General features: G+C 36.1%; 1 protein-coding gene across 7 annotated transcripts in view; it reads right to left on the bottom strand.

Moving 5' to 3' along the window:
• ZNF280D (zinc finger protein 280D) overlaps positions 1 to 25,430 on the bottom strand; it is a 55,036-nt gene that overhangs the window by 15,265 nt on the left and 14,341 nt on the right. For 3 of the 7 annotated variants that reach the window (XR_774631.1, XR_774630.1, XR_774629.1), the window contains exons 5-18: positions 23,762 to 23,879; positions 19,138 to 19,308; positions 16,496 to 16,605; positions 14,534 to 14,763; positions 11,954 to 12,111; positions 11,418 to 11,518; positions 11,177 to 11,323; positions 10,431 to 10,565; positions 8,619 to 8,863; positions 7,300 to 7,440; positions 5,574 to 5,636; positions 4,868 to 4,986; positions 4,640 to 4,676; positions 1,597 to 1,694 (exon numbers count right to left, since the gene is read on the bottom strand). Coding sequence is in view for 2 of the 7 variants with exons in the window: in XM_010571777.1 (XP_010570079.1) it covers positions 4,640 to 4,676; positions 4,868 to 4,986; positions 5,574 to 5,636; positions 7,300 to 7,440; positions 8,619 to 8,863; positions 10,431 to 10,565; positions 11,177 to 11,323; positions 11,418 to 11,518; positions 11,954 to 12,111; positions 14,534 to 14,763; positions 16,496 to 16,605; positions 19,138 to 19,308; positions 23,762 to 23,879 (1,775 nt within the window). In the remaining 5 variants the exon portion in view is untranslated. The remainder of the gene's footprint in view (positions 1 to 1,596; positions 1,695 to 4,639; positions 4,677 to 4,867; positions 4,987 to 5,573; positions 5,637 to 7,299; positions 7,441 to 8,618; positions 8,864 to 10,430; positions 10,566 to 11,176; positions 11,324 to 11,417; positions 11,519 to 11,953; positions 12,112 to 14,533; positions 14,764 to 16,495; positions 16,606 to 19,137; positions 19,309 to 23,761; positions 23,880 to 25,430) is intronic. The other 4 variants (XR_774628.1, XM_010571777.1, XM_010571778.1 and 1 more) reach the window with 2 other exon arrangements.

Here is a 25,430-nt window from a genome sequence, read left to right as displayed (position 1 = left end):
TAGTGTGATTTCTGGGAAATTCTTAGAGAACATTTCTAAAAGCCATGAAAATCTGCAATCATATTCCAGTTTTGTTGTTGCCAGAAACCTGAACGAAAGTGAAATATCACAGATTCAACTTCCTCTGAAATGCAACAGCATGTTCACAATGAAAACACAAACCCACTATGCTTTTTTGAATGCTGCTGTGTCAAAACAGAAATAAGTCCTGCAAGAAAAACCTGTAGTAGGTAACCAATGCTTGAAGTTGAACAGCAGCATTCAAGATGGAACACAGCTTCTGTCAGAAGAAAAAAAAGTAGCAAAAAGAACAACGAGGCTTTAGAGTACTGAGTAAGCGTGCAGATGCTCAATCACAAAATATGCATAAGAGACAATGGATGACAGAATCCTTGCCATTATTAGCAATACCACAGTGGCTGCAGAAGCTCACTATCACCAAAACTGTTACTGTTTGAATACTAAAAGTGAAGAGGAGAAAAATACCAGTAAAAATGGATTAATCTCAGAGAATTTGATTATGCAGAAAAAGGAAGTGCTGCAAATCAAGAATAGCTTGCATTCATCGAAAATAATCTCTTATAACTAGGAGGTTATAACAGTGACTGATCTCAGAATAAGATTAGCTCTATCTATTAGGTTGCTTGGAAGCTAGTAAATAAGAGATCCAACCAAGACACGTATCCACTGTAAGCAGGAGGTTGAGTTTGGAGGAACACTAGATGTTCATCATGACAAAGGGAAAGCTCATCATATATCCAGACAACCTGTTGATGGATAAACTTGCCATAGATAATCTAGAACTAAAGATGAAGTCAGAAGCAGTGAAATCAAAAGCAGCAGATGTCTCAGCAGCTTGAGTAGAGCATCCTTGAAGATGAGAGATGATACCAAAAGAACAAGGTGTGAATGAACTGTAGCTGCTCCACCCTCAGAATCAAGGCTCAATAAATGTATCTGCTTCCATCACATGGTTTCCTCCTACAGTATTTAGGAGCAAAAAGAAGCTTAGCTACCAGAGCAAAGCAGCTAAAAAATTCCTTTGGTCAAGACTCAGTTTATGCAGTTATATGCGACAGAAGTAATTCAAAGCGTATTTTCCCACTATATACTGTAAAGTCATTGGCAGACAAAAATGCAACTTACTTGAATATTAAATAGATCACGACTTGCACGTTTTAGTGAACACCCAAAGAGAATGACAAAGCCCTTTAGTTTCAGAAGCTAGGATCAAGTTCAGAACAAAATGGGCTTTGATGTCAACACATATATGTCATCATTTACATACTACTCTAGCTTGGGATGATATTGATAGACTTGAGCAGCAAAGAAACACTGCAAATGAGCAGCAAAGAAACACTGCATCACATAAGTGAAACTCCTGGTAAGCCTCTCTTCAAAGGAGTATAGCCCCCAAAAAGCTGCAAGTCAATGCTGCAAAGCAGAGAACATTATCACAGAAGGGCCTTTGCCAGACTACAATATTGGGAGAAAAGACCAGACCTGCTGCCTAAAAGATGCAAGAAGAGAATACCACAGCTTCAATGCATGAAGAAAAAGGAAAAGGTCTGGTCAGATCCTTGTTCGCTTACATACCAAAATAATCCCAAGCTGGACTGGGTTCAATTTTCTGGTCCACAATGATGTGTCAGTGAGCCAAGGCAGTATAGGATACCTGCTCACTTTCAACTCCCCTGCAACAAAAATGTCTGCTGTCAGTTCATTTAAAAATATGTTAATTGTTGCGCAAAGCAGAGAGTTGAGCATTAGAAGAGTACCAGCATAGTTATCAAGCCTTATTCCCTCAGCACAAGGTGGATCACTAAACAAACAAGGCAACTTTATGTAGAGTAACAATTTAAAAAGCAATTCCTGCTGGAACATCTCCAGCTAGGTTATCTGTATTACTAATGGCAGGATTCTGGTCCAAAGACAGTCTCATCAACACTACACAGAGCTCATCGAACATGTCTGGTCATTAGCAATAAAGATGAGTTTTACAACACATACAGACAGTTTGATATATAATAAAAGATACCAAAAGATACCATCTGAGAGATGCAAGAGAAGATCCAAAAGCATTCAAGATTGTAACTGTGAGTCATTGTTTCTGACGATGAAGTGATTCTGAAGAGCCCCATAAACAAGTCATACCTCATTGAATTATAGGTCAAAGAATGGAAAGAAACATTCATAGATCATTGAGAAACTACATAGCAAAAGTTATGAATATTGTCTGCCAGCTCCTCTTCTTCCAAAGCAAACCACAGAGTACCATGATGAACCATCCCACAAAAAGATGAACATTTTTGTGTGCACTCTGTACTGCAAATAATGAATTAAAAAAATCTGCTACACAGGTATACTCATGCTCTTAGGTTTAGCAAAGATATAGAATCATAGAATTGTTTAGGTTGGAAAAGACCTTTAAGATCATCGAGTCCAACCGTTAACCTAGTGCTGCCAAGTCCACTACTGAACCATGTCCCTAAGCACCACAGCTACACATCTTTTAAACACCTCCAGGGATGGCGACTCAACCACTTCCCTGGTCAGCCTGTTCCAATGCTTGACAACCCCTTTGGTGAAGAAATTTTTCCTAATATGCAATCTAAACCGTCCCTGGTGCAACTTGAGGCCATTTCCTCCTGCCCTATTACTTGTCAGAGAATTAGCATATGGAACAGGACGAGATTTACTGAAATTAATGAAGACTATGAGCATGACAGTTTCAAAAAGCACCATCACAGATGATATCACCTCATGTAGTACCAGTAACTAATCTTTGGCCAACATCAGAGCTCTCAGAAATAATGGCTATCTGCATCTGTCCTAATCTAACAGTTTGCAGAAACAAACCTGCACATATTCTTGACTCCACTTCAAATCTCTTCAGGGCTCACCCATTTGTTTCTAAGTAATACATACTTTGTATATCCAACATTCTTAAATATTTTCATATGACATTTCTGTAATACATTTAAGACAACAAGATCCTTGTGCAGTACTGACAATGGCCTGCCACAACTGTATCTCATTCCCCACCATTCAATACATTCATAACCTTTCCTTACATATAGCTCAGCAAGTATTAATTTCCAACACCTAATTCCAGCTCCAAGTAGAAAAGCTAAAGTTTTCACAGGTATCACAGCTCAACACTTTATTTTTCCATTGTTTGAGTTTCACTGAAATCTTAACTGTTAAAGGACACAAACCACCCTGGATTAATGAAGGGAATATAGATCACCCTCCTAGATGACTCTTTCCAGTGTTTTGTCCAATTTCAATAGAAATTTCATTTTTTTAAATGGCTTTTTGGGATGCTTTCCCAAATTAACTTCCTTCTCTTCATTCCTGCCAGAATATCTTCAATTCTTTTTAATAATGTCTATTAGTCATCCCATCAGGCCACCAGTTTTATTCAACTGTATCACAGGCTAAACAGTTACTAATAGAGGTTTGAAGTTTATAGCATGTATTTTGCTCTACTATTACTCATAGCCAAAGAAAAGCATTTCTATGTTTGGGTCAGATGACAGATTATTCCAGTACACCCTCTTACTGGCCACTTTATGGAAACTAAGAAAGAAAATACTTAATAGTTATGAAATAACCTACTGGGGATATTTCCAACACTCAGTGAAGGCTGATTTATGCTTAGAGGCCTAAGAACTTCTTGCTCTGCTGGAAAAGTTCTCATCACGCATAAGAATGTCTAATGCCTTTTAGAATCCTGCGATGGGCTAGATGGACTCAATGACACCTTGCTGTTGAATCAGGGTTAAACTATTTTCTTCCATCTTCTAAAAAATCTTTCTTTACAGTCTAATTGACATTTTTGTTCCTGTGTTCTGAAATGGTTTAGAGGGAATGCAAATGTTTGATTCAACTGACACACCTCTGAACCTTCAATTAAGGCATAAGTAGGCTCACAATCTACACTGTAAAGCCTCAGGTACTGTTCGAGGATAATCAAGGATGGCTTGGCACATCTGATTCTTCTAAGGTTAAAAAAACCCCAAGCAAACCCTGCAACACATCTCCACAATACTGCAGGTTCTTTTTCAAATCCTTAAAAAAACTGAAAGCCAAAATCCTCATATTTTTTCTTCAGAAGTCAGAATTAAGAAGTTAATACAAACCAGTAGACCTCTGTCATATAAATAACATAATTTTGAAAATAATTTCTGAGTATTTATAAAAGACTAAGACTTAATTTGTCCTACTTCAATTAAGGTCACTTTTTTTTTGGTATTCATACTAATATTACGTAAAGAACACAAACCGCTCATTTAATAAAGCTAGTATTAAAAGCAAGTTGAAATAACAGTCTCACTATGTCTAGACTTAGAAGTCAAGATTGAGAAGTTCTAATACTGCAAGAATTAATATCTCTTTGGCCAAACTTAAAAACTTGGTTTTGATTTTGGCTGCAGTAGGTAATCATTTTATCTCCTCATTTTTGTAATTGTGGATGTGGTAAGAGCAAAAAGCACTAGTAAAGTAAGGGTCTATGTTCATCTATACATTTCTAATCCTTTGAAATCCAAAAGAAAGCCAAGTTCAAAGTGCAAATTTTGCCCATCTGTCACTACATTAATAGAAATAAACATTGAGCAGTAAAACAAAAACTTACTCAGATACTTGTTCAGCAGTTGGGATATCTACAGAAACTGAAAATAAAAATAAAGGATTTAATTAAAAATATTTTAAAATGTGGAAATACAGAAGCACTCACTTTCAAATTGAAGTACAGAGAAATAATGATAATGCAACTGAAAAAAGGAGTGCAATAACACAGAGACATCCACATGTAAGTATTCATATATTTATACTATATAAAAAAGACACTATATGTACTCACCTTTCTCTATAATAACTTGACAAGTATGAGTGTGGCTTTCACTCAGATGCGTGGCCATGCTATCTAAGCCAGAAACATCAGTCAGGAAATCACAGTTAAGACACACTACAGTCACACCTCTAGAGAAAAGAAAGTAAAAAGGAAGTATAAATACAACATGACTGTGAAAAAAGTTTTCTTAACTTACAGCAACTGGTCAGACTATAAAAAAAATTAAATAAAATTTCCTGCAACTTTAGATGAGATGACCCACAAAACCATGTTCTTACTTTTTATACTGCAACTGGCAATCCCTATCTGACCAGGGCATGTCCATGCTGGATGTAGTACAAAGAACACCACTTCAGACAGAAACTTAATCTGTAAAGCATGAGTTTCTCAGTTTTGGTGGGTTTTGTTTGTTTCTTTTTTTTTGTTTCCCCTCATCCCCTCCCCATTTTGCACATGATGTATAATTGCAAAATAAAGAAATAGAAATATTTTTAAAAACTGCTCAGAGTTAAGAAAGAATTGAATAAATGTGGGCAAATAACAAATACATGTCACTGAACAGAACACTGCTAGTGGAAGAGCTAATGTTTTTATTTCCCTGCTCTTTCTAGATTGTGGAAGCTTAGAAATTCAAGAGGCTCTAATCTCATTTAACTAATCAGTTCACTATCAGAAAGTAGAAACATAATGATGTAATTGAAAAAAGCCAAATTACCGTAGCTCTTCTGAATGCTTCTTATAGATCCAAAATCTTTTACTTGGACGAGCACTGTGAAAACTAAATATAAGAAAAAATTACCACTTACACTGGGGTTTTTTTAGTACATTATTCCACATATCCCCTACGCTGTATGCGGTACTGCAATTTGCTTACGACAAGTCATGAAAATAGAAGACTCCATTACTGACCTGTGTTATTCTAAAACATTAAATTGATGAAAATCTACAGGCTTGTGAATCTCAGCTCTAGTTTAAAACACTGGCTCTCTTGTAAATAACGAGTTTGGGAGGGGCAAGGCTTAACTTGGTCAGCACAGTCCTGCAAGAACATAGTTACATTGCTTTCATCAGCAGTTTAACTCTTGAAGCACCATGGCTGTAGCTATACAGTGCTCCACAAAGGAAGTGAAGCTTTGCTGAACTCACCCTTCCTAAAGGGATGGCTTTAAATGAGGTAAATCAAATTCTCAGACCACCTGTAAGTTATCTCATATGCAGGTTAAGTATGTGCCAACACTGTATTCTCATATGAAACAACAAGTGAGCAGCTCAGTACAGGGGCTGCTACCAGAGAAACACCCTCCAACAGCCTTCCTCCTCACCAGCCCTTGCTCCTTACACAAACCCAAAAAAGGTGGTTTTTGGATGATGATAGGTGCTGCAAGGGGTCAAAGCAGGGGAAGCGTTAGCACATCAAGGACACAAAGGACAAAAGACTGGCTATTTTACTGCATGGTTGAATTTGACAACACCCAGAACAAGGGCAACAACTCTCCCCTTTGGAAGTAAACTTTCTCTTGTACAATCAGAATTAAGCACATTAATTTCTATTATTTTTTTAGACCATGCAACCAATAGGTTATAGGCATAGAACCATGTAAACTATTTCAGCCTAGGACTTACATAAGCATTGAAATTAGTATGAACAGGTCCATATATAAAATATAAACAAAAACTTGTAAAGATGTAGGTCATAAATTCAAGAATTCTAGCATTCAAAAATGCCAAGGCATTTTATATATACATGTATTTTAAAAGACAACTGCATTTCTGTATTGTTCAGGGTGCAGGATTAACAAGTAAGTTTTCAAAATTTTGTTTTACTGTCACTGCTACGTGATCTGTGTCTAATTATTGCACAGTATAATTCTACTGCTCTGAAAACTAACACATTTGTTTTCTTAACAGGCTTTTTTACAGCTGTCATCACTAATACCCTACACTGCCTCACAATCAGTGACAAATGTCCTGCAAAATGAGACATTATTTTTACAGATGACCAGAAGTAGTATAAGAAAAAGCATCCACTTTAGTATGCTATTTGAGACATCCTTTACGTGGTATTCTGACCACAGATTTCATTAGCAATAGCTGTGGCTGTATGCATTTAGCACTTGTAAAATCAGATGAGGTATTCATTCTGAAACCCAGAGAACATGCAACAATTAGTCATTATTTGTTAAGTGTGGCTGAAACAATTATGGAAGATGCCATAGAAACTCTGAAGCACAAGATAGAACACTGCCTGAACCACTGGATTTTTAAGGCAAAACAAGAACATGGGGTTTAGGTCCTCATTACAAAGTAGAAATCCAACCTTACACATTTCCATGCCAGTCCTATGACCCAGTTCAAAATTCAGCTAAAAGAAACACTTAACACACCTCACATGAATTTAGGAAGTATTTGATAACCCAGTGAAAATTTCAAGGAGTTCTTACCTCATCATGTGATTCACATAGGCTTTGCTACAGCTAGTGTTGTATCTGCATAAGCTACAGTGGACATAAGCAGGAAAATGGCTTGCAAAATCTTTTATTTCCGAGTAACACTCAATGCATTTGTGAGCTCCCAGACGATACCTAACAGTAATATGTAAAAGTTAATATCAACACTTTAAGGTGAGATAACTATTTCAAACTTTTTGCTTTAAGTCAGTAACAAGCTTGCCTGCATTAGGGAAAAAATGAGGAACTTAAAAATGTATCAGTTAAATACTTATTACAGGTCATGTTAGTACATATGAAGAAAACTTCACTTTTTTTCTTCAATTATTCTGTCATTATGATGTCAATAAAAGACTGAAAGTTAATGTAAGCATCTGTTATTGGCCACTCCTGGAAACAAGATACTGCAGTAGATGAGAACCTCAACTTCAGTTGCTGCTGTTGTCTCTACGTACTTGAGAAGGATTTTAAAGAAATGCTTCATGCACCACAATGCAGAGAAAAAGCCTTTGGTTTTCCTGCCCTCCCTGATATTATCCACAAGCTTTGAAATACCTACAAAGCAAGAATGTAACCCTGGTCTTCCCCAATTTTGCTGGCTGGTTTTGGATGTCTCAGAGCTACACACTGTGAGTGTTAGCACCTTATCAGAAGGGAGACATCTACAATCTTTGACAAAGAAAACTGCTAACTCATCTTAGCCAACAGAATTATATTCTAGTCTATAAAACATCCATTAAATTATCGATATAAGGATAGCAAACCCCAGTAAATCATAAATATAAGGACAGCATTCTCCCAACAGCTTGCTTTTACTTTCTTGATTTTTTTTTTCTTTGGTAGCTCCCCAAATTAAGGTCCTAGGACATTTAAATAATGGGTTCAGATAAAACCCTTAAAAAAAATTGAAGGAGGAAAATACTTTTCTCTCCATAAGAAAACTTGCAAAGAACACCCAGGCAGATGTATTCCCCTCCACAGGTCACTTTTAAACATAAATTTGCCTAATGAGCCTGTATTTCAAGAGTCTGTGGCTCTGTGCACAGAAAAACTCTAAGTTTAGAACAGAAAAATTTCCAGAACATCTGTTCTCCCATCATAAAGTAGTCTACCCCCAACAAAATCCTTAAGTGAAGATTCAGAATTATAATCACAGTACCAGTATGTGAAAAGTTTATGCACCTGCTTTTTCTGCAAAATGGAAGTGTCAAATCTTCTGTATTGCAGTATTAGAAGTTATCGAAAGGTAATTAAATGATCAGTTATTTATATTCAAAGTATACTTAAAGATACTTTTAATGCTAATATTTTACCTTAAATTATGCAATGCCGTATTTGTAACTTCTTTTTTTTTTTTGCTGTTGGTCCATGCATTTTGCTTCTTTGATGTAGTTGGTTTTGATTTTGCTTTTGACTTATTTGTATTAGATTTGTTATGATTTTTAGTGGTTGTATTTTTAGCTTTAGGTGATAACTGAAACGTGGAACTGCTTGTACTAACAGAAGATGTAGCTGATGATCCTGACTGAAGAGATCCAACAGATGCTCGAATAGTCACCTACAAGTATGAAATTATAAAAAAAATTCTATTTAGATTTTAGCTTTCTAAGTTCCCATTTCTATTTGTCTCAAAGTTTAAGCCACTTTAGGACAAAAATCATAGCATAAGAAACACTCTTCAGAGACTGCTTTGAAAAATACGAAGTACTGTTGATTAGAGTAAATCTAACTTCAATAGTCTATTGGATGCTTAAAAAACTCTTGTTTTAGTGGAAATATTTAGCCATGACCAAACACACCGCTCTCTCTTTAGACCTGCAACTGGCTACATCCTGCTTGCTTAAAACAAAAAAATGTAGCTGTGGAAAAGAAACAGAAGGGTCAGGCCAATTAACACTAAGAATATCAAACAATCCACCAATGCCTGGATTTAACAAAAGCCTTGTGTCTTGTTGCCTCACAATTAGCCAATCTACTTCCTTCAGATATTTTTGCTCCTCATCCGAGACCCCCAAGGACTAATTCTGGTTTCTGACCTCTCATCTGGCATTATCACACTCCCTTGTCTTGCCCTTAAATTTGGTTCTCCAGTTTTCACTTCCAGCGTGACTCCTAATTATACTTCTTGCCCATACTCGTAGTTTAGAAGCACCTCATCTTCTACACCTGGTTCCAAGCATTTAATTCTCATCATCTACATCCTGTCAAGGTCTACTAACACCAAAATTCTAACATAATCTAAGCTTTTATTAGATTATGAAGACCCTGAAATCTTTAGAAAATTGAGGTATTGTCACAGAATAGAGGATCAGTGCCTTACATTCTGCCAAGCAACACAATCAACATGAACTTCAGTCATTTTTCCTTCCTGATTCTACAGCAAATGAACCGTAAAGAGCTGATCAAAATGTAAACTTTCTTCTTCCTTTCAACTGAAAGGACAAGTATCTTCACACTTCATTAAAAAACTGTAGGGAAAATGTCCTGAAATCTACAGGAAATTCTTAGTCTAACTGATTGCTTCTCAAAATGGAAGAATCATTTAAAGATAGCCTAAGTGTTCTGAAGGGACTCAAGTTTACTTCATAAAACACTTAGCAGAAAATTGTGGGGTTTTTTTCCCCTTCAAATGCTGGAGCTAAAAAGGACCTGGTGAACTCAGTTTATAAGCACACATTGTCTCTGCACTCTGTATTATTTTATGCCATGACTTTCCACAGGTTGAAAAATCTTTCACAAGAAATGATGCAGACCCCTGAGACCAACATCCAGACTATCTCCTTTTCTCCTAGCACAAGAAAGGATAAACGTGAGGAGAAAAATTAACCAACAGCTCAAGAAAGCAGCAGCACTGACTGGACTACTGGCATATACATGTATGGAAGAATGGGACAGAACAATGCCACAGATCACCAGGAAGAAACCATAAACTGCGCCTGCCTGGCAATTCTTGCAACAGGAGTATGTTTTAGAGTGTTAGTTTTAGAGGTGGAAGAAAAAAAATTAAAAAAAAAATCTCTGCTTTGTAAAAGAAATGAGAAAAGCGCTTCTTTTTATTCCACCCCTTTCTCTACCACTACATTTTTTTCCTTTGTCCCCTCTAATTTTCCTGTATTAACACCTACCTTTGTTCCAGGAGGCAATCCTTCTAACTGTTTGGGTTTCCTAAATGTTCGGTGATGCTGAGTCTTGTGATCCATTTTTTCTTTGCATGTCAAAAATTGCAGTCTGCACTTAGTGCAACGGTATATTCCTTTTTTCTTTTAAAAATGGAAGACAATCTATAGTAAGCATGAATGTCATGATAAACAAAACTCCAGCCCTAGCTTGTCTCAAGCAATGGTCATCCAGTTTCTAAAAGATCAACTGGACAAACTCCTAACAGTGTACAAAGCCAAGATATTGTGTAGGAATTAAAGACAGAATATTCAAATACTTGAAAATGCAAAGCAGTATCATTACTAAGAGAAGGAGGAATCAGATTACCAGTTACAAGATGACACAGTACGTCATAATCTTTTTCTCTACTTTGAGAAGTGAAACCTTTGAGTGAAAGGTTTGCTAGTAATCTCAAGAAAAGCAGAACACATCACTACAACTTCATGAAGAAACCAAATAGCAGAGATATTCCCTGAAGGATATTCAGAGATTTTTTTAAACAGGGAGCTGCTGTCACAGAAAAACATGACAAAGTCTTAACAATTCCCTTAAAGACTTTTCAAAATAAGCAGTCATAATTCATCTACCATATTTTATTAACTATTCTTATCCAGTAACAACCATACAAATCAGTTACGCTTTTTTCCCCAGAGAGATTCATTACATATATTTAGCATTTTTCTAGCATTAAGGATTGAAAATATCTGCTTACCTGATGCCTCATGTAATGATGCATATACGGTGCTCCGATTTTAATTACTTTGAGACAAAATGGGCATAGCAAATGTTTTGTATTTTCATGAACTGTTCTAAAATGTGTTTCTACATCTGAAAAAGCTGAGGATCTGTAGTTGCATACCTAAAACAAAAAGTTTGACTTCCTTGTTAAAAGTTTATTGACAGTAAAGATGGGGGTGGTGTAATCTAAATACAAAACAGTTACTCTGAGATACCTGGCAAACATACGGCATTTCACCTGGCTTATGATTGTCCTTCATATGTTGCAAAAGAACTTGCTCTGTTTCAAAGGATAATTCACAGATTTTACAAATCGCTAGAAAAAGCAAAAAACAAGAAAAAAGTAAAAATTCATTTGGGGTCACAAGTAGATAAATTGTAATACATGTGTATATGTGAACTGTATGTATCTATAAAGGTAAAGCGATCTAACGATTATTTTACTCTTCAGAAGAAATTCCCTGTACAATTTCAGGAAGCCAGGAGTGCAAGGCTGTTAAACAACATGAATTCTTGCAGTCAAGCTTTCAATTAAAAAACAAAACAAAACGCTTTTAAAAATATTTTTTTTCCACGCACACTGCTCTAACATAAATTGAATGAGTGCTCAGCTCCTATATTAAATCTCAAGATTATTACTCTTAAAGTACAACAGCTTTATTCTGAAGTTACAAACCCGCAAAGTAAAAGTCAGGAAATATCTAAAGATTTTAGGTCACAAAAAGATTCAGTGTGATACAATCCAACTTACTAGATGACTCATAAGGCGTGTGTGTACTTTCAATGTGGCACTGCAGCTGGAATGGGGTGGGAAACTGACGGTAACAGTGCTGGCAGGTGGTATGGCTTTCCCAACTTTCACTGCTCTGCTTCTCAAGCTCTAGATGATGCTTCATGTGGTTCATAAACCTTTAAATGTTAGTAAATAGGTGCAAAAAACTACATTTTAACATTTACTATACATGACATATCACGTGCAAGATGTACAGGATTCTTTAGAAACTTTACTTTGTAAGGACTTCTGAATTTCAAAAAAATCTAACTAACAAGATCATTAGAAAAAAAAAAAACTAATGAAGTTAAGCAAGCTATGCCAGAAATCATCTTTCAAAGCTTAAAAAGAAATCCTGACTATTATAAAGAACATGCAACATATCTGAAACATGTTCTAAGACTAAGCATTTTTCATGTTTGCTTAGACCAAATTCCTGCCTTGAAATAAAGGGAAATTAGCGAAGGCAACAACAAAACATTTCAGCTGTTCACACTTCACCACCATCAGAGTCTCAAAGCCACATTCTGAAACAAGGGTAACTTTAGCTCTGCTGAAAACCATTGAATAGCAAGAACATATCTGCAATTAGGACATTACAGCTTTATCTGAAACCACCTCCATCCAAAACTGGCAGGGTTCCAAGAGCTGTCTTTGTATAAAGCATTTATGACTGAAGTTGAATTATGAAGGGCAATTATCAAAGAATGCCACTGTGCAGTTGACAACCAAAAGAGTAAGACAAGCTTGGTGGTATGTTACTGCTTCAAGTTACCACCTTTTCCTCATTAATATCCACTTATCTGTAGTAGGAACGTATTCTGGCTGAGAAGTCTAGGCACCCATGACAGCATTGGCAGGTCACAGTTGCTAGTGGGGCAGCACAAACAGTGCACAACGCACTACTGTTAAACTTCAAAAACTGTTCTATTTTGAATGTGCTTCATTTAGAACAGCCAGAGGAACTATTAAATGTAGGTCACACTCACAAAAGGAATGTAGTTCTCAAAGTGGTGACCTTGGAATTGGAAAAAACAAACAAGCAAGGAGAATAGTCTCTTGAGCTCAAGCTTCTAGTATCATGCAGTTGCTTAAAGGAAAAAAAAGAGAAAAAAAAAAAAGAGCTAACTGAAGATATCCAAGTACCTAAGCAGAAGAAAGGAATTGACACTAGTACTGCATATTGCCTTAACATTATTTCAATGGTATATTCAACCACAGATCTTTTAAAGGAAGCAGGGGATTACCTGCTGCACATCACTTTGTGCTTTTCTGAATTAAGGTCCAGAAAACTTCCACTAGAAGTAGAAAGATACTATGTATTTATTTTGTCCACTATAAATGATTAAAGGTGTAAAATATACCTTGAAATAAAAATTCTGAAGTTATAGAACTATGGAATACAGCTACAAAGTTACAGCAAAAATTAGTGTGGCTGAAAGTAGACTCTAGAGAAGTTCAAAGAAAAAATTAAGTGCTTATTTGTAATGACTTGCTGTGCAACCCATAGGCACCATAGCACCAATAGCTCACAATATAATGCCGAGTAGAAAACAGTGCCAGAAAAATATTCTTTAAAATGAACCCAGTATCTTAATAAAGTACTCTTTCTGTGGACTACTTTTCATGATACTGCAAGAAAGGCTTATCTGAAAAGTATTATGCATCCAAAACCAGAAGAAAAACCTCCTGGCCCATGTCAAACATTGTTTATTGCTCTTAAAAAGTTAAATTGCAAGGGAAGAAATGCCATAATTAACAGGAACTATAAAATCACGAGAGTAAACTCTTTTGAAGTCTAACAACATGCAACGTTTTCAAGCTGCTTGGAACAAAATACTGGCACTTTTACTTAGGATTTACACATACTTAATGATTAATAGCAAATTTAATGCTTCTAACTACAAGAAACTTTTATTCAATAATATGGGTCTAATGTTAGCATAAACCTGTTCATTTTAACTTGCAGACTGTGCCCTTTGAAAGAATAGTCCATTTTTAAATTTTACATTTTGCTACTTCAGCTTCCCTTGAAGAATGCATATAAAAAAGTTCAATGACCTTAACTTCCAAAGGAACAATGACATGAACTCGTCTACCTATTAAAACAGCTTACTGAAGTTTTTTGCAGCATTCAGAAGTAAAATTATTCCATCAAAATAACAGATGTTACATAAGTAAACCACCAACAATTAGTCATTGTGCATCCCTAAAGGGAATTAACACTCGCATCTACTGATATCACCATCAATCCAGATGGCAAGTTTTAAAATACTTTGTGTTGCCCTTTCTACCTCCAAAGTCCTACAACTGCTCTCATTAAAACTCTACTGTTTATGCGAGACACCATTAAAATTTGTACTCTAATCCGTAAAAAGTTTAAGTCATGGCCATACATGCACAGTAAAAATTAATTCAATTTCTGTTCAGTCACCCAATATTATTAGTTTTCAAGAAGAAAAAAAATTCTATTCCAGAGAGACAAATTTTTAATGCATGAGACTAAGTGCTATGGGCTATAAGTGATTAACAAACAACTAAGGAAGTGAGTTCAAATACCTTATGTTATTTTTAAGAACTTTCAGACAACTGAAGCACTTAAATGTCGTATGCGTCTTTTGCTCCTTTTGTATCTGCTGGGTGTCACCTTCATGTTTCCCATAATAAAAGTCGTTAACTAACATAATCAATTTTCCTTTCTCAGATTCAGCAGTCTTGCTTGTTGTGCTCACACATTCTGTTTTTGCCATTCCCAGGAAAAAGTTATTTACCATGTCTGGACAACAATACTGGATGGAAACAGGGAAGAGACAAAGGCATCAGTCTCTCTTACCAAACTGCATCAATGACAACAGCATTTTAAAAAATGAAGCCACTCACTAACTAGAGCTAGATGCAAAGCTCAGTTCTCTGACATACCAACTTTATTGATATTCACATATGGATTTTGAACAGTAACTGAACTTTAGGTCGTGTTTAGGTAATAAAACACAATATATATTATAAAAACTGGAAAGATATTATTCTCAGAGGCTCATGTAAGATAAATTTAAGTTAGAATCAGAATACCAGTGTTGCCTTACTCATTAGAAAAACATCTACTGTGTTTAATAATGAGAAAGAGAAAAGCAGCTTTTATGCAAGTATTTTGCTGACAAGCATAAGTTTACTGAGAATTTAATGGAAAGTTTTTATGTTCTATTTCTTTGGGGAGGACATATGTTGAAACGTGCAGAAGTTCCTTCCAGCATTACTGAAAAATTCAGAAATTCTAAGTCACAAAATACACATTGTTCAAGTTTCTTTATGTCAGACAGTACATAATGAATGCTTAACCCAATAACTATACTATGAAACATAACACTTAAAAAGTATGAAGTACTTCATACAGAAGATGCTACGAAGTTTCCAACAGTGAGCAAAATTAGAGCGTTTCAGAGGACAGATCTTTCTCCTGCTGAATAATGGTTCTTATTGTGCCGGACTACTTTCTATAAGCCTACTAGGAGTTCATTTCCTACTGTGGAAGTGTAACTCAGTATATTTATCCCATACAGTTTAACTAAAACTTTAATTAAATAATACTAAGCAAACCCACTCCTTCAATGGTTCTTTCATTCGGTTGATGTACAGAGTGCAAAAGCTATTCTCTACAAATAATGATTAGAGAAGGATAAAACCCTTGATATTTTTCCACTGTTATGTATGTTTCTTAATTGTATTTTGAAGCTGAAGAGCACAGTAACTACTATTTAGGGTATCTTAAGCGCAGTAGATCAGAGTGATCTGTGTTAACAGTAACTCAGAGCTTCACACTTTTCTATTACACAGTAGTTCATGCTCCCTTTTGCATGGGTTATACACATTGTATATAGAGTGCAACACCATTTCTCTGCCCCCTGAAATGGAATACATATGCCTGAGAATTGCATGAATCTTCCCCAAATAATAACAAATATTTTCCAGGAAACAATGTTTCCAGAACCAATAACAAGTAGTTTCATAAGCAGACTAAGTGATGCTCAGTTTCTGAAAGCTTTGTTTCTCACAGTGTTTAAGTATGAACTACAAATTAAGTTTTTCCACTCAGCTTAACAACTTTTTTAGCTACTAAGTGACATATCAAGATGAAAAGGTAAGTTTACACTGTCATCTTTGTCTCAGTAGCAATCTAACACAGATGTGGGTCAAATGGCTGCCTATTATCATAGGCACTTACCTTCATCAAATTCACCTGAATCTGGCCAATGGTTCAAAAAGTCACAGCTGTGGCAGAGAGAAATCATACAGAGACAGCAAATATGCCTCAATTAATTGGAAAAATAAGGCAAAAAGTGGCAAGATTTAGAGCTCCCTACTCCATTTTTCCTCTCCACAACTGCAAGACATTGAGCATTTGGGCTCTGCTTGATCATAGACAGAAGCCAGACTATCTTTATATCAAAACATGGCACTCTTTCATAACCAAACAGAAGCCCACATAAGTTTTTTATAATGTCTACCAGCCCCAAAAGATTTTACCTTCATATGATTTTTTAGAGGATCCATAAGATTGAAATGAATATTGCACTTTGGACAAGCTCGTGGAAAAGGTCCTCCATTTTTAATGGTGCTTGATGCAGCATTTGTACCTGTAAAATTTGAAATACGTTAAGATTCAGAATTCACAAGCAGAATACTCGATTTATTATTAGTTATTCTAGAAAAATATGTCATTTCAAATGAAAACTATTAGCTGTAGTAACCATAAGCAAGGTTTTACAACCATCTTTTAACTACCCTTCCTTTTTTCCAAACTGAGTTTGAGTTTGTTCTGTTTTATATAGGCCTATAAACAACTTTTACAAAATCTTAACGACAAATCAGGAAAATATGGGAGAGGGTGAAGGTAGCACGATAGAGACAAAGCATTAATTCTGTGAACCACCACCCCCCGGATAGGATGGATTTTTGATGTTTTTAAGAACTTTAATTCTCAAATGAACTTGTAAAACTTGTTTCATGCCATGACCTGATCATCATCACAATAGGATTCAGATAACTGGTTTTGGGGAAGAATTTCACCATATGGTTCTCAATGATGAGAATATTTCCCTCCAGACAGTTGTTGGAACCTAGGCCTATTCAGATGCATCATTCCTGTTGAGCAAAGGTGTCTTTGGAGAACCTGGAGAGTAAATCCTCTAAATAATTACTCCCAGTAGTGAAAGGAAATAGTATTTCTCTTATCAACATAAAATGATTAATAACTTTTGAGCAAAAACAAAACCAAAAAAGCTTTGTATTAGCTTAAACTTTAATAAATAAACCCAGGCTTCCAGGTTTCTCCAAACTGCCAAAAAACATCAGAGCAGGAGCTACTTTTCCAGATGAAGTTCTCTTGCATTCTCAAGTCATTCACAGATCTGGAGGACTCCAAGCTGAGCAAGTAGTTTAGAAGAAGAGGTTAAACACAGGAAGAGTTTTAAGTAACATCTCAACTGTAGAGTCAACTGTACCCTGTCAGGGCTATGACAAAATGTAATAAACACACAAATACATCCACCTTATAACAAGGGAATGAGTAAGTGTATGAATTGAGATGACCATGCAACAGTATTATACATTTTTTCACAAAAATAGTCTTGCATAGTCCATGAGATAGACATGAATCAAACAGTATTTTTCCTTGGAGGTAACAGTATTGCTAAGAATCATAATTAAGCAGAAAGTCCTTCACATGAGTGGATGGCCATGCAAGAGATGTACTGCAAAACATTGCTGCAAGTCTTCACTATTATGGTTTCTAAAACACTTTGACACGTCACAGCTAAGTGCAAGCTGAGTTGAAAGAAAACAGGTTCTGCAGCAAGATCTTGTGTTCTGCAGTGCTTCAGTGCTGGATTCTGTGACAGATTAGAAATTGCTATGCTAGCATGTTAGAGACAAACTCATAAAAATAAGGTTCTCAGGGAATATGATCTACTTGTTACTACATTTAGTAAGATTCCCCGGTTATCTTTTCTGTATTTTAGGCTGCAACACAATACGTTTTACCCAACACAGGGTGGAGGAAAATTTTTTGCTGCAATATGCCATGTTATAGCCACTTCCTTCTGGTTGCTGGGGAAGAGTCTGATAGTGAACAAGCTGCAAACAAGACATGCAAAAAAAACCCCAATATGAAATGATTCCAAACAACAGAATCACACTGTAGGTAGCTCCTCATTTTAACATTATAGGAGAGAGTATGTGATTGGAAATATCTCAAAGTCAAGAGTAAATCTTCGTCCATTACAATCAGCTGGAAAGCACCTTTTGGCTCAGGAGGAAAATGCACCTAATTATTAATACACTGAAACAGACTACCTCTCTTCTTGTAGGCAGGGGAAGGTCTTTCAAAGAACATCCTCTCTTTGAAGCTTAAATCCCCCTCGTCCTTTCCAACTGCTATTTTAAACTGTATCAAAAACACTGCTGCAAAAGAAAGGGGGGAACTGCAAAACACACTTTGCAATAGTTAGTCAAAATACAGAATCACAGAATAATTTGTTGGACCTGTCGAGGTGTTTTTGTCCAGCCTCCCACTCAAAGCAAGTCCAACCTTATCAGGATGCTCAGAGCCATGTCCAGTCAACTTCTGAATATCTCCAACACTGGAGATTCCACAATCTGAGTCCTTGCTGCCTTGCCTGACATTCCTACAATAATTTTTTTTTCTTCCTTTTACCTAATCAGAATTAGTTGATAAATTCAGCAGTCACAGAATTCTTTCAATCTTGATTTTCTGGTTAGTTGCTTTTTAAAGTTTCAACTCTCTATTCAGTTCTTTGAAATAGAAAATCTGAACTGAGAGTATGAGGTCGAGGTGTTTGTTTTGATCATCTGTCTTCACAGCCACTAAACAACTTAACTAATCATTGCTTTACAGAATTCAAACGTACCTACTAAATAACAAAGGTCTAAAATTTGAATAGGTAATAACCTACGGTGTATTAATTTGTAAAGGTATGTAAATCCTTGCATAGAAAGGTTTTTCTTATTTTAAGGCATAAGAAGAGTTACTTATTTACATTGCCTTAATAGCATTAATAATACCAATCAACTTAAACATTACAAGAGCACTAGCTTTTTCCATGAAACAGATGCATGGATTGAGAGCTAGACCATTTGATCTACCCTACCTTTTGAAGATACATTTTGTGATGGTGTTACTGTTGGAGGAGAGTTAACTGTAGGTGAAACAGCTGAATTGCTTCCAGCACCAACCTCATTAGGCTTGGCCTTTTTTGCAGTTACACTGTTGCCATCAGAAGTAGCAGGACGCTTAGATACAAAACCACTCTCATTGAGACCTACAGTGGTTTAAATTAAAGAACCTCAGTTTTTTTCCATAGTATATTATGAACACATTAGTGATGCCTACACTTTAAAGGATATGTAAAGTCTACATAAAGCAGCTAAGATTTCCCTAAAATGATAAGCCATACAGAAGTTAAGAAAGCAACATCCAACTCAGTCTGAATTTCTAAGGCCAGTAGTGGAGAAAAGGGTAAATGCAAAGAGACACAGACCCATCCCTGAAACCCAGTAAATCACACTCTGACTACCTGAGTTTATTTGGCCTACTTTTCACATCTTGACCCACACTAATCTGAGAAAAGGCGAGTTCCGAGAAATGAAGTTAAGCTAAGGAGCTAGTTTCTGCAATGCCCACTATTTGGAACAGCCTCTGCCCTTCTGATGAAAAATGAAAACAGTGTTGTAACTTCTAGTGACTGATCACAGCATACCTATTTGCTCTTCAGAACAGTTGATTGACTTATTGTTTGCAGTATTTCTTCTAAAAAAAGAAAATCACTAAAAATTAACTTGGAAATTCAGAGGTTCAGTGCCTGATTAACATGCCCATCAGTACTTGGCTCCATCTTGTCCTGAAGCCCATGTCTCTGTAAGATTACCCTTGATGATGTAATCTCAATACAGAGATCAGTCCTCAAGTAGACCTGAAAGAGTACCAATAAGTCTGAAGTGCCAGCACAGGCCTTGTAAATCTCTCACAGACTGCAAATAGCCTTAAGACTGTCATAAACTATGACAAGGACCAGACTCCAGTTCCAGACACAATGATCTGAACTAAGGACATTCTTGTTCATTCCCCTCCCAATGGTCTAGCTGCTCCAGTGATTTCCTTGGGTGTAACAAGAAACTGAATTAGTATCTTTAAAGTCCTCTCAACAACCAGAGATAACTTGTGTCACATAAAATTAATCAACTTCTCAGAATAAATAAAAGCACCCCCCTCCCACCTCCAAGTTGTGTTTACTCAGTGATAACTATCTACACCTAGCAGTCTGGATAGTCTCCCCACTCACTCCACAGAGGCAAAGACTCCCAGCAGGGAATACTCACATTTGAACATCTTGGAGAACTTACCACACTATGCCTCATATACAGGAAAACATAATTCACTGCTATATACGTATTTAATCATCCTAATGTTCTCCTTTGTAGCATACCTTTCCTTTCTGACATAAATGAACATATTAAGCTGAAATGTCTCACTCGGCTTTGTTTGCCTAAGGTAATTAACACATTCACAAAATAAACAGGTTATTCATTGGATACTACCACTTCCCTAGGGTTTTTAAATTTACTTATACTTGCACTGTTACACATGTGAGCTGGTTATATTGACACATGTGTCTTGATGAGCCAAAGGCTTCCATAGAGTTGGCATGACTTTAGCATTCTTCTGTATCATAGAGGCTATTTGAGCATCAGGCCATCAACCTACAGCAGGAACTGCTGCTGCATATTTAATTACGTGTAGTTGTGTAATGAGGGCCAGGGAAAAGACAGAAGGTCTGACTGATTTTAAAAGAATCTTCAGTGAAGTATTTTATTTTACTGTAGAAAACCTGATTTGGAAAAAAGGACCATTTTTACATGTTAACAAAATTGGTAACAATTTCAATTAAAAAAGCTTGACACATCAGTGACCAAAAAAATTTGAAGACTTTTATATATTTATAAAAGGTGAGCATTCTTAACTCAGTTTATACAACTCTGATCTAATTAAATTCCCTCTTTTAGAAGAGCTATAATAATAATAATAGGAGAATCTACGCAGATTTGCATTTGAAATCTGCTTTTTGTTCATTTAAAAAAACCTTTAAGCCTATTTTAAGAAATAATCAAACCAATTCCAAGTATCATTTAATATCTAGCTGGTATAAAATCAGATTGATTCTTCTTTTCATCAAAGGGCCTCTCTCAGCTGCTGCATGGACACAAAAATTCCTTGGATCACCCATGTTCCAGACTAGTTTGTTCCAGTCCTCTACCCAGCAGACCACACAGCTGAAACTGTCAGGGACCCCAGGTACTCAAGACAGCAGAGAAAAGAAGCAGTCAAACAATTCTTGTCTGGTTTTCAGGCTGCTCAGGAGTCTATTACCTTCACTTCATGCTATTAGTGAATATTTTTGTAAATATTTTGTAGCTATTACAAAACAGTTGGCTAGACTCATACACACAGTATTATTGTGTACAATATCTAAAATGATTGCAGGAAAGAGCAAAGTATACTGGATGCAGTATCACCTTGCTGACAGGTTTCTAAACACGCAACCCTACTGTAAAATCCTTAACACTGTTATGTGCATCTGTGCTGGCTGGGCCTGATTTTATGAAAGATGGCAAAAGACATTAGAAATGGTAACCTAGAATAAAAGCATCAAATGTACTCTGGTAACAGTCAGATCAAATTAACAGAATGGGAACATGAAAGCCAAATTGTTTCAGGCCTCTGTTGCATTGTCCCTCACCAACATCTCCCATTAATCTAGTGCTATGAATTCATGTATACAGTCCAGTCAACTCCTAAATACAACAGAACAGTTCTTCTATTGGTTATGGCATTTTCTGGTTCCCCCAAGTGGGTAAAGTTTGTGGGAGAATGATCTCAAAATATTCTCGGAAAGCAAGCTACAGTTTTACATACATCCCTGGTGCCCATCCAACCTGCAGATAAGTTAGCAATGCTGTTTAACTTAACACCACCACCTATTTAGCAACCTAACAAAATAGTTGGTTAGTGTCAATTAGCGGCTTGTCATTTCCCTGCTTAGACCTCAGAAATAAATATTTATGCTATATTGAGCTAAAAAATGTCTTTAATGATCCACATACAGAAGTTAAATTGTCCTGCAGAGTATCACAGGCCAGTTCCCAAAAGGATTCTGCTTTTAAATACCATATTCCAGAAAGTCTTGTGCCCACAGTGCTACACATGTATTAGAGTAAACATAGCACCAACATAGGCAAGTAGGCACCGGCACATAGGAGCAACACAAACATAAGCTGTTATGTGACCTCACCATGCAAACCAAACCACAAAATACGCCGACGCTTCCTCGTTATGAAGTGAAATGTATCTTAAATTTGCCTTCTGTATCATATTTGTGTTTCAACCCACAATTATAAACCTTTCCTTTCAATTTCTAAATCCTATTGCCACCTCACAGAAATAAACATAGACTAAGTATGGTATATTTAAGATGCTTTGAAATACAGTCCTTGATGCTTTTAAGTATTTCATTTTTCTCGATAAGAGACTAATACAAGTAATTTTTAAATATGCAAGCAGGTCTCCTAAATTAAAAAACAAACAAAAAAAACCCCCAAAACCCCAAACCAAACCGACAAACAATTACACTTTAATACCTGTTCTTTGAAGAACAAGGGTTGGAATACTGAACCTTGCAAGAAATAAAACTTTTGCTTACTTCACAAAAAGCTATTTAACCCAGTAAGACAAGAATAAGATCACAGAATAGTTGGACACATGCAAGTAAATAAACTACCAAACCTTCATTGATAAGTATCTGGAGTGAAACTAGAGCCTAAACTACAGATGCAAAATCATCACATCAAGCAGAATAAACTAGCAATAACTCTGTTCTACATAACTTGTTAGTATGACCGGTTGGGCCATTCATTGACATAACCTGTTACTTCCTGGAAGAATCAGAAGTGATTGTCATTTGTAACTTATAGACTGAATGACAGGATTTTGGTCAGTTATTACAGAAGTACAATCCTTCACAAAAGAGAAGGGAAGTCCCAAGTTATAGCCTGTTTAAGATTGAACACACTGCACGTTTCAGATCTACTTTATCTGCTGTGACACAAAAGAAGGTGCTTTCTGGTTTGTTTTTAAATAGGTTAAATAGTTTCTGCTGAAACACAGTTTAGCTAGTTGAAAAAAAAATTTTAGTTGTCAAACTATGTACTCTTTCCCTTTCCCCTCCTTTTCAGACAGGATCCTTCTGATCCCATCTGCTCCAACTCCTATATATAGCAGTCAGGAAACCAAGACCATCATCCCAGGGAACCCACTCAGCAGACTCAAAAAGTTCTTCTGGTACTGTCCACAGCTCCTCTCTTGCTAAGTTATTCCTATTCATGCTAGTCAAAGAGTGCTGGATATACTGAAAAAGAGCCTTTAGCGGTCAAAAAAATTACAGTGGATCTGGCAATACTTTTTTCCATCTAAATGAGGATTTTAAGACGACATCAGTTGATATTACAGTCAGTCTAATGTGCTGAAAAGCAAGCCTGACAACACAAGGCTCCAAAGTTTATTTCATTAAACATTATACAGTGTTATGTACAGGGGGAAGAAAAAAGTAGCTATACTATGTTCTAGAAATCCTATTTAATGTTATAAGCCAAAGATCTGCACTACAGTTAAATTACATTAGGCTGTTTCTTTCTCTTATCAACTACTACAGTTATACCCACCTGTTACATTCACTGCTGGCCCAGTCTCGTACTGTGGAACTCCCGAGTTCTGTCTCACACCAAACAGTATACCAGATGTATTATCTGGTGCAGCTGGTGGAGAATCCATAATATAATCCTAATAAGATATTTTCAAGAGGGAAAAGAAATTTGAGGTTTAACATTTTTTTACTTGCAGGCTTCAAAGGGTTTATTTTAAAAACATACGATTGCTTAAAAGTACTCTTAAGTACTCAGCTGTAAATCAAGTTAATTACAATCTCCCCAGAATAGTTTCTTTCGACATTTTAATAAGTTTGCAACTCTCATCAGTGGTTGTTAATTTTTTCATAGCTGTGTATCAGAATAGTAAAAACAACCATAAGACCTAGGAAAGTCCATTTTATGAAATATTACTAAACCTGTTTGAATTGCTAATTGTAACTGCTTTTGTTCAAAAGTCTGATGATGATTCAAATTATACTCAATTGTTTTTCAAAAAACTCTACTACTTTCTTCCTTCAACCCAAACTCAGGCATTTGCCTGTTACTCTTGTGTAACAGCTAGCTGCCTTGTAAAAGATCAGAAAACAGAACTCAAAAGTAGCACAAACTTGCAGCAAGCAGAAGCTTCTCAAAGCAAGATGATATCAAATCAATCGAATTCTGCTAAGTGGTCAAACTTTAATGAAACTAAAACTGTATCTATAGCATGTTGACTGGGAATGGCACTCATTTATGATATAACTAAGGGTTTTTTTTCTTTTATGTAGAGTAATTTCATAAGAACTTCTGGAAATAATACAATCAGACTCTCTTTTCAAAGCACAGCTAACCTAAAAGTTGGTTCATGTTTCTCAGTGCCTTGTTACATTAAGTTTTGAGCATCTCCAAGTACAGGTATTTTCTTACCCTTCAGTTTAAAAGGTTTGCCCTTTAGTACTACATATAACCTAAAAAATTAAATAGTCTATATTTCTTGGCTCCAACACTGGAAACTGTTAAAACTAAACACCTTCACTGATCACTTAATAGATAACATTTGGAGGGAAAAGAAACATAAAATTTAGTTCTCTTTACAGATATTCAAGGTTCGGGGGCAAGGTAGGAGAAACACACTTTCCAAGATTCATCAATATTGCTCACATCTTAATATGCCATTCACCCCAACACAATCAATCTGAAACATGAAATATTTTCAGCAATAGCAATAAGGAGTTAGGAAAAGCCTTACAATAGAGTTAGGTTTAATTTCAACATTAAGGAATGAATGGCAAAATACTGGCACTTGATCCTTCTACTCTGAAATAATTCAATTGGTTGCACTTCATCAAGCTGTACTGTGAAACAAAAAACTTGACAAAAGTAGCTCCATTTTCCTAGAAATAATAATAAAAAAATATCACCCAAAACATACATAGACTTTGTCATTAGTGTATCCATGAGACAAAGGCCAAAATACTTTTTACTGTAAAGATCAATCTCATAAAATGCTTCCCATTCACAACTTTGCTACTTATTTGAAAACATCCCTGTGGAAGTTATCACATTTTTAACTACCATCATGATGACTCAACTTGATGGAAAGGCTAAAGAAGTGCACAGATTATCATACCTGTATGTGTACTTATTTTAGGACTCCTAAGTACCAGAAAAGATTGGGGGGGGGGGGGGGGGGGGGGGGGGGGGC

This window comes from Haliaeetus leucocephalus, unplaced genomic scaffold, assembly GCF_000737465.1.
Source record: "Haliaeetus leucocephalus isolate CR32 unplaced genomic scaffold, Haliaeetus_leucocephalus-4.0 Scaffold339, whole genome shotgun sequence".
Taxonomy (NCBI): Eukaryota; Metazoa; Chordata; class Aves; order Accipitriformes; family Accipitridae; genus Haliaeetus; species Haliaeetus leucocephalus.
The sequence above is the reverse complement of the archived record's forward strand: the minus strand, read 5'-3'. Positions and strand labels throughout refer to the sequence as shown.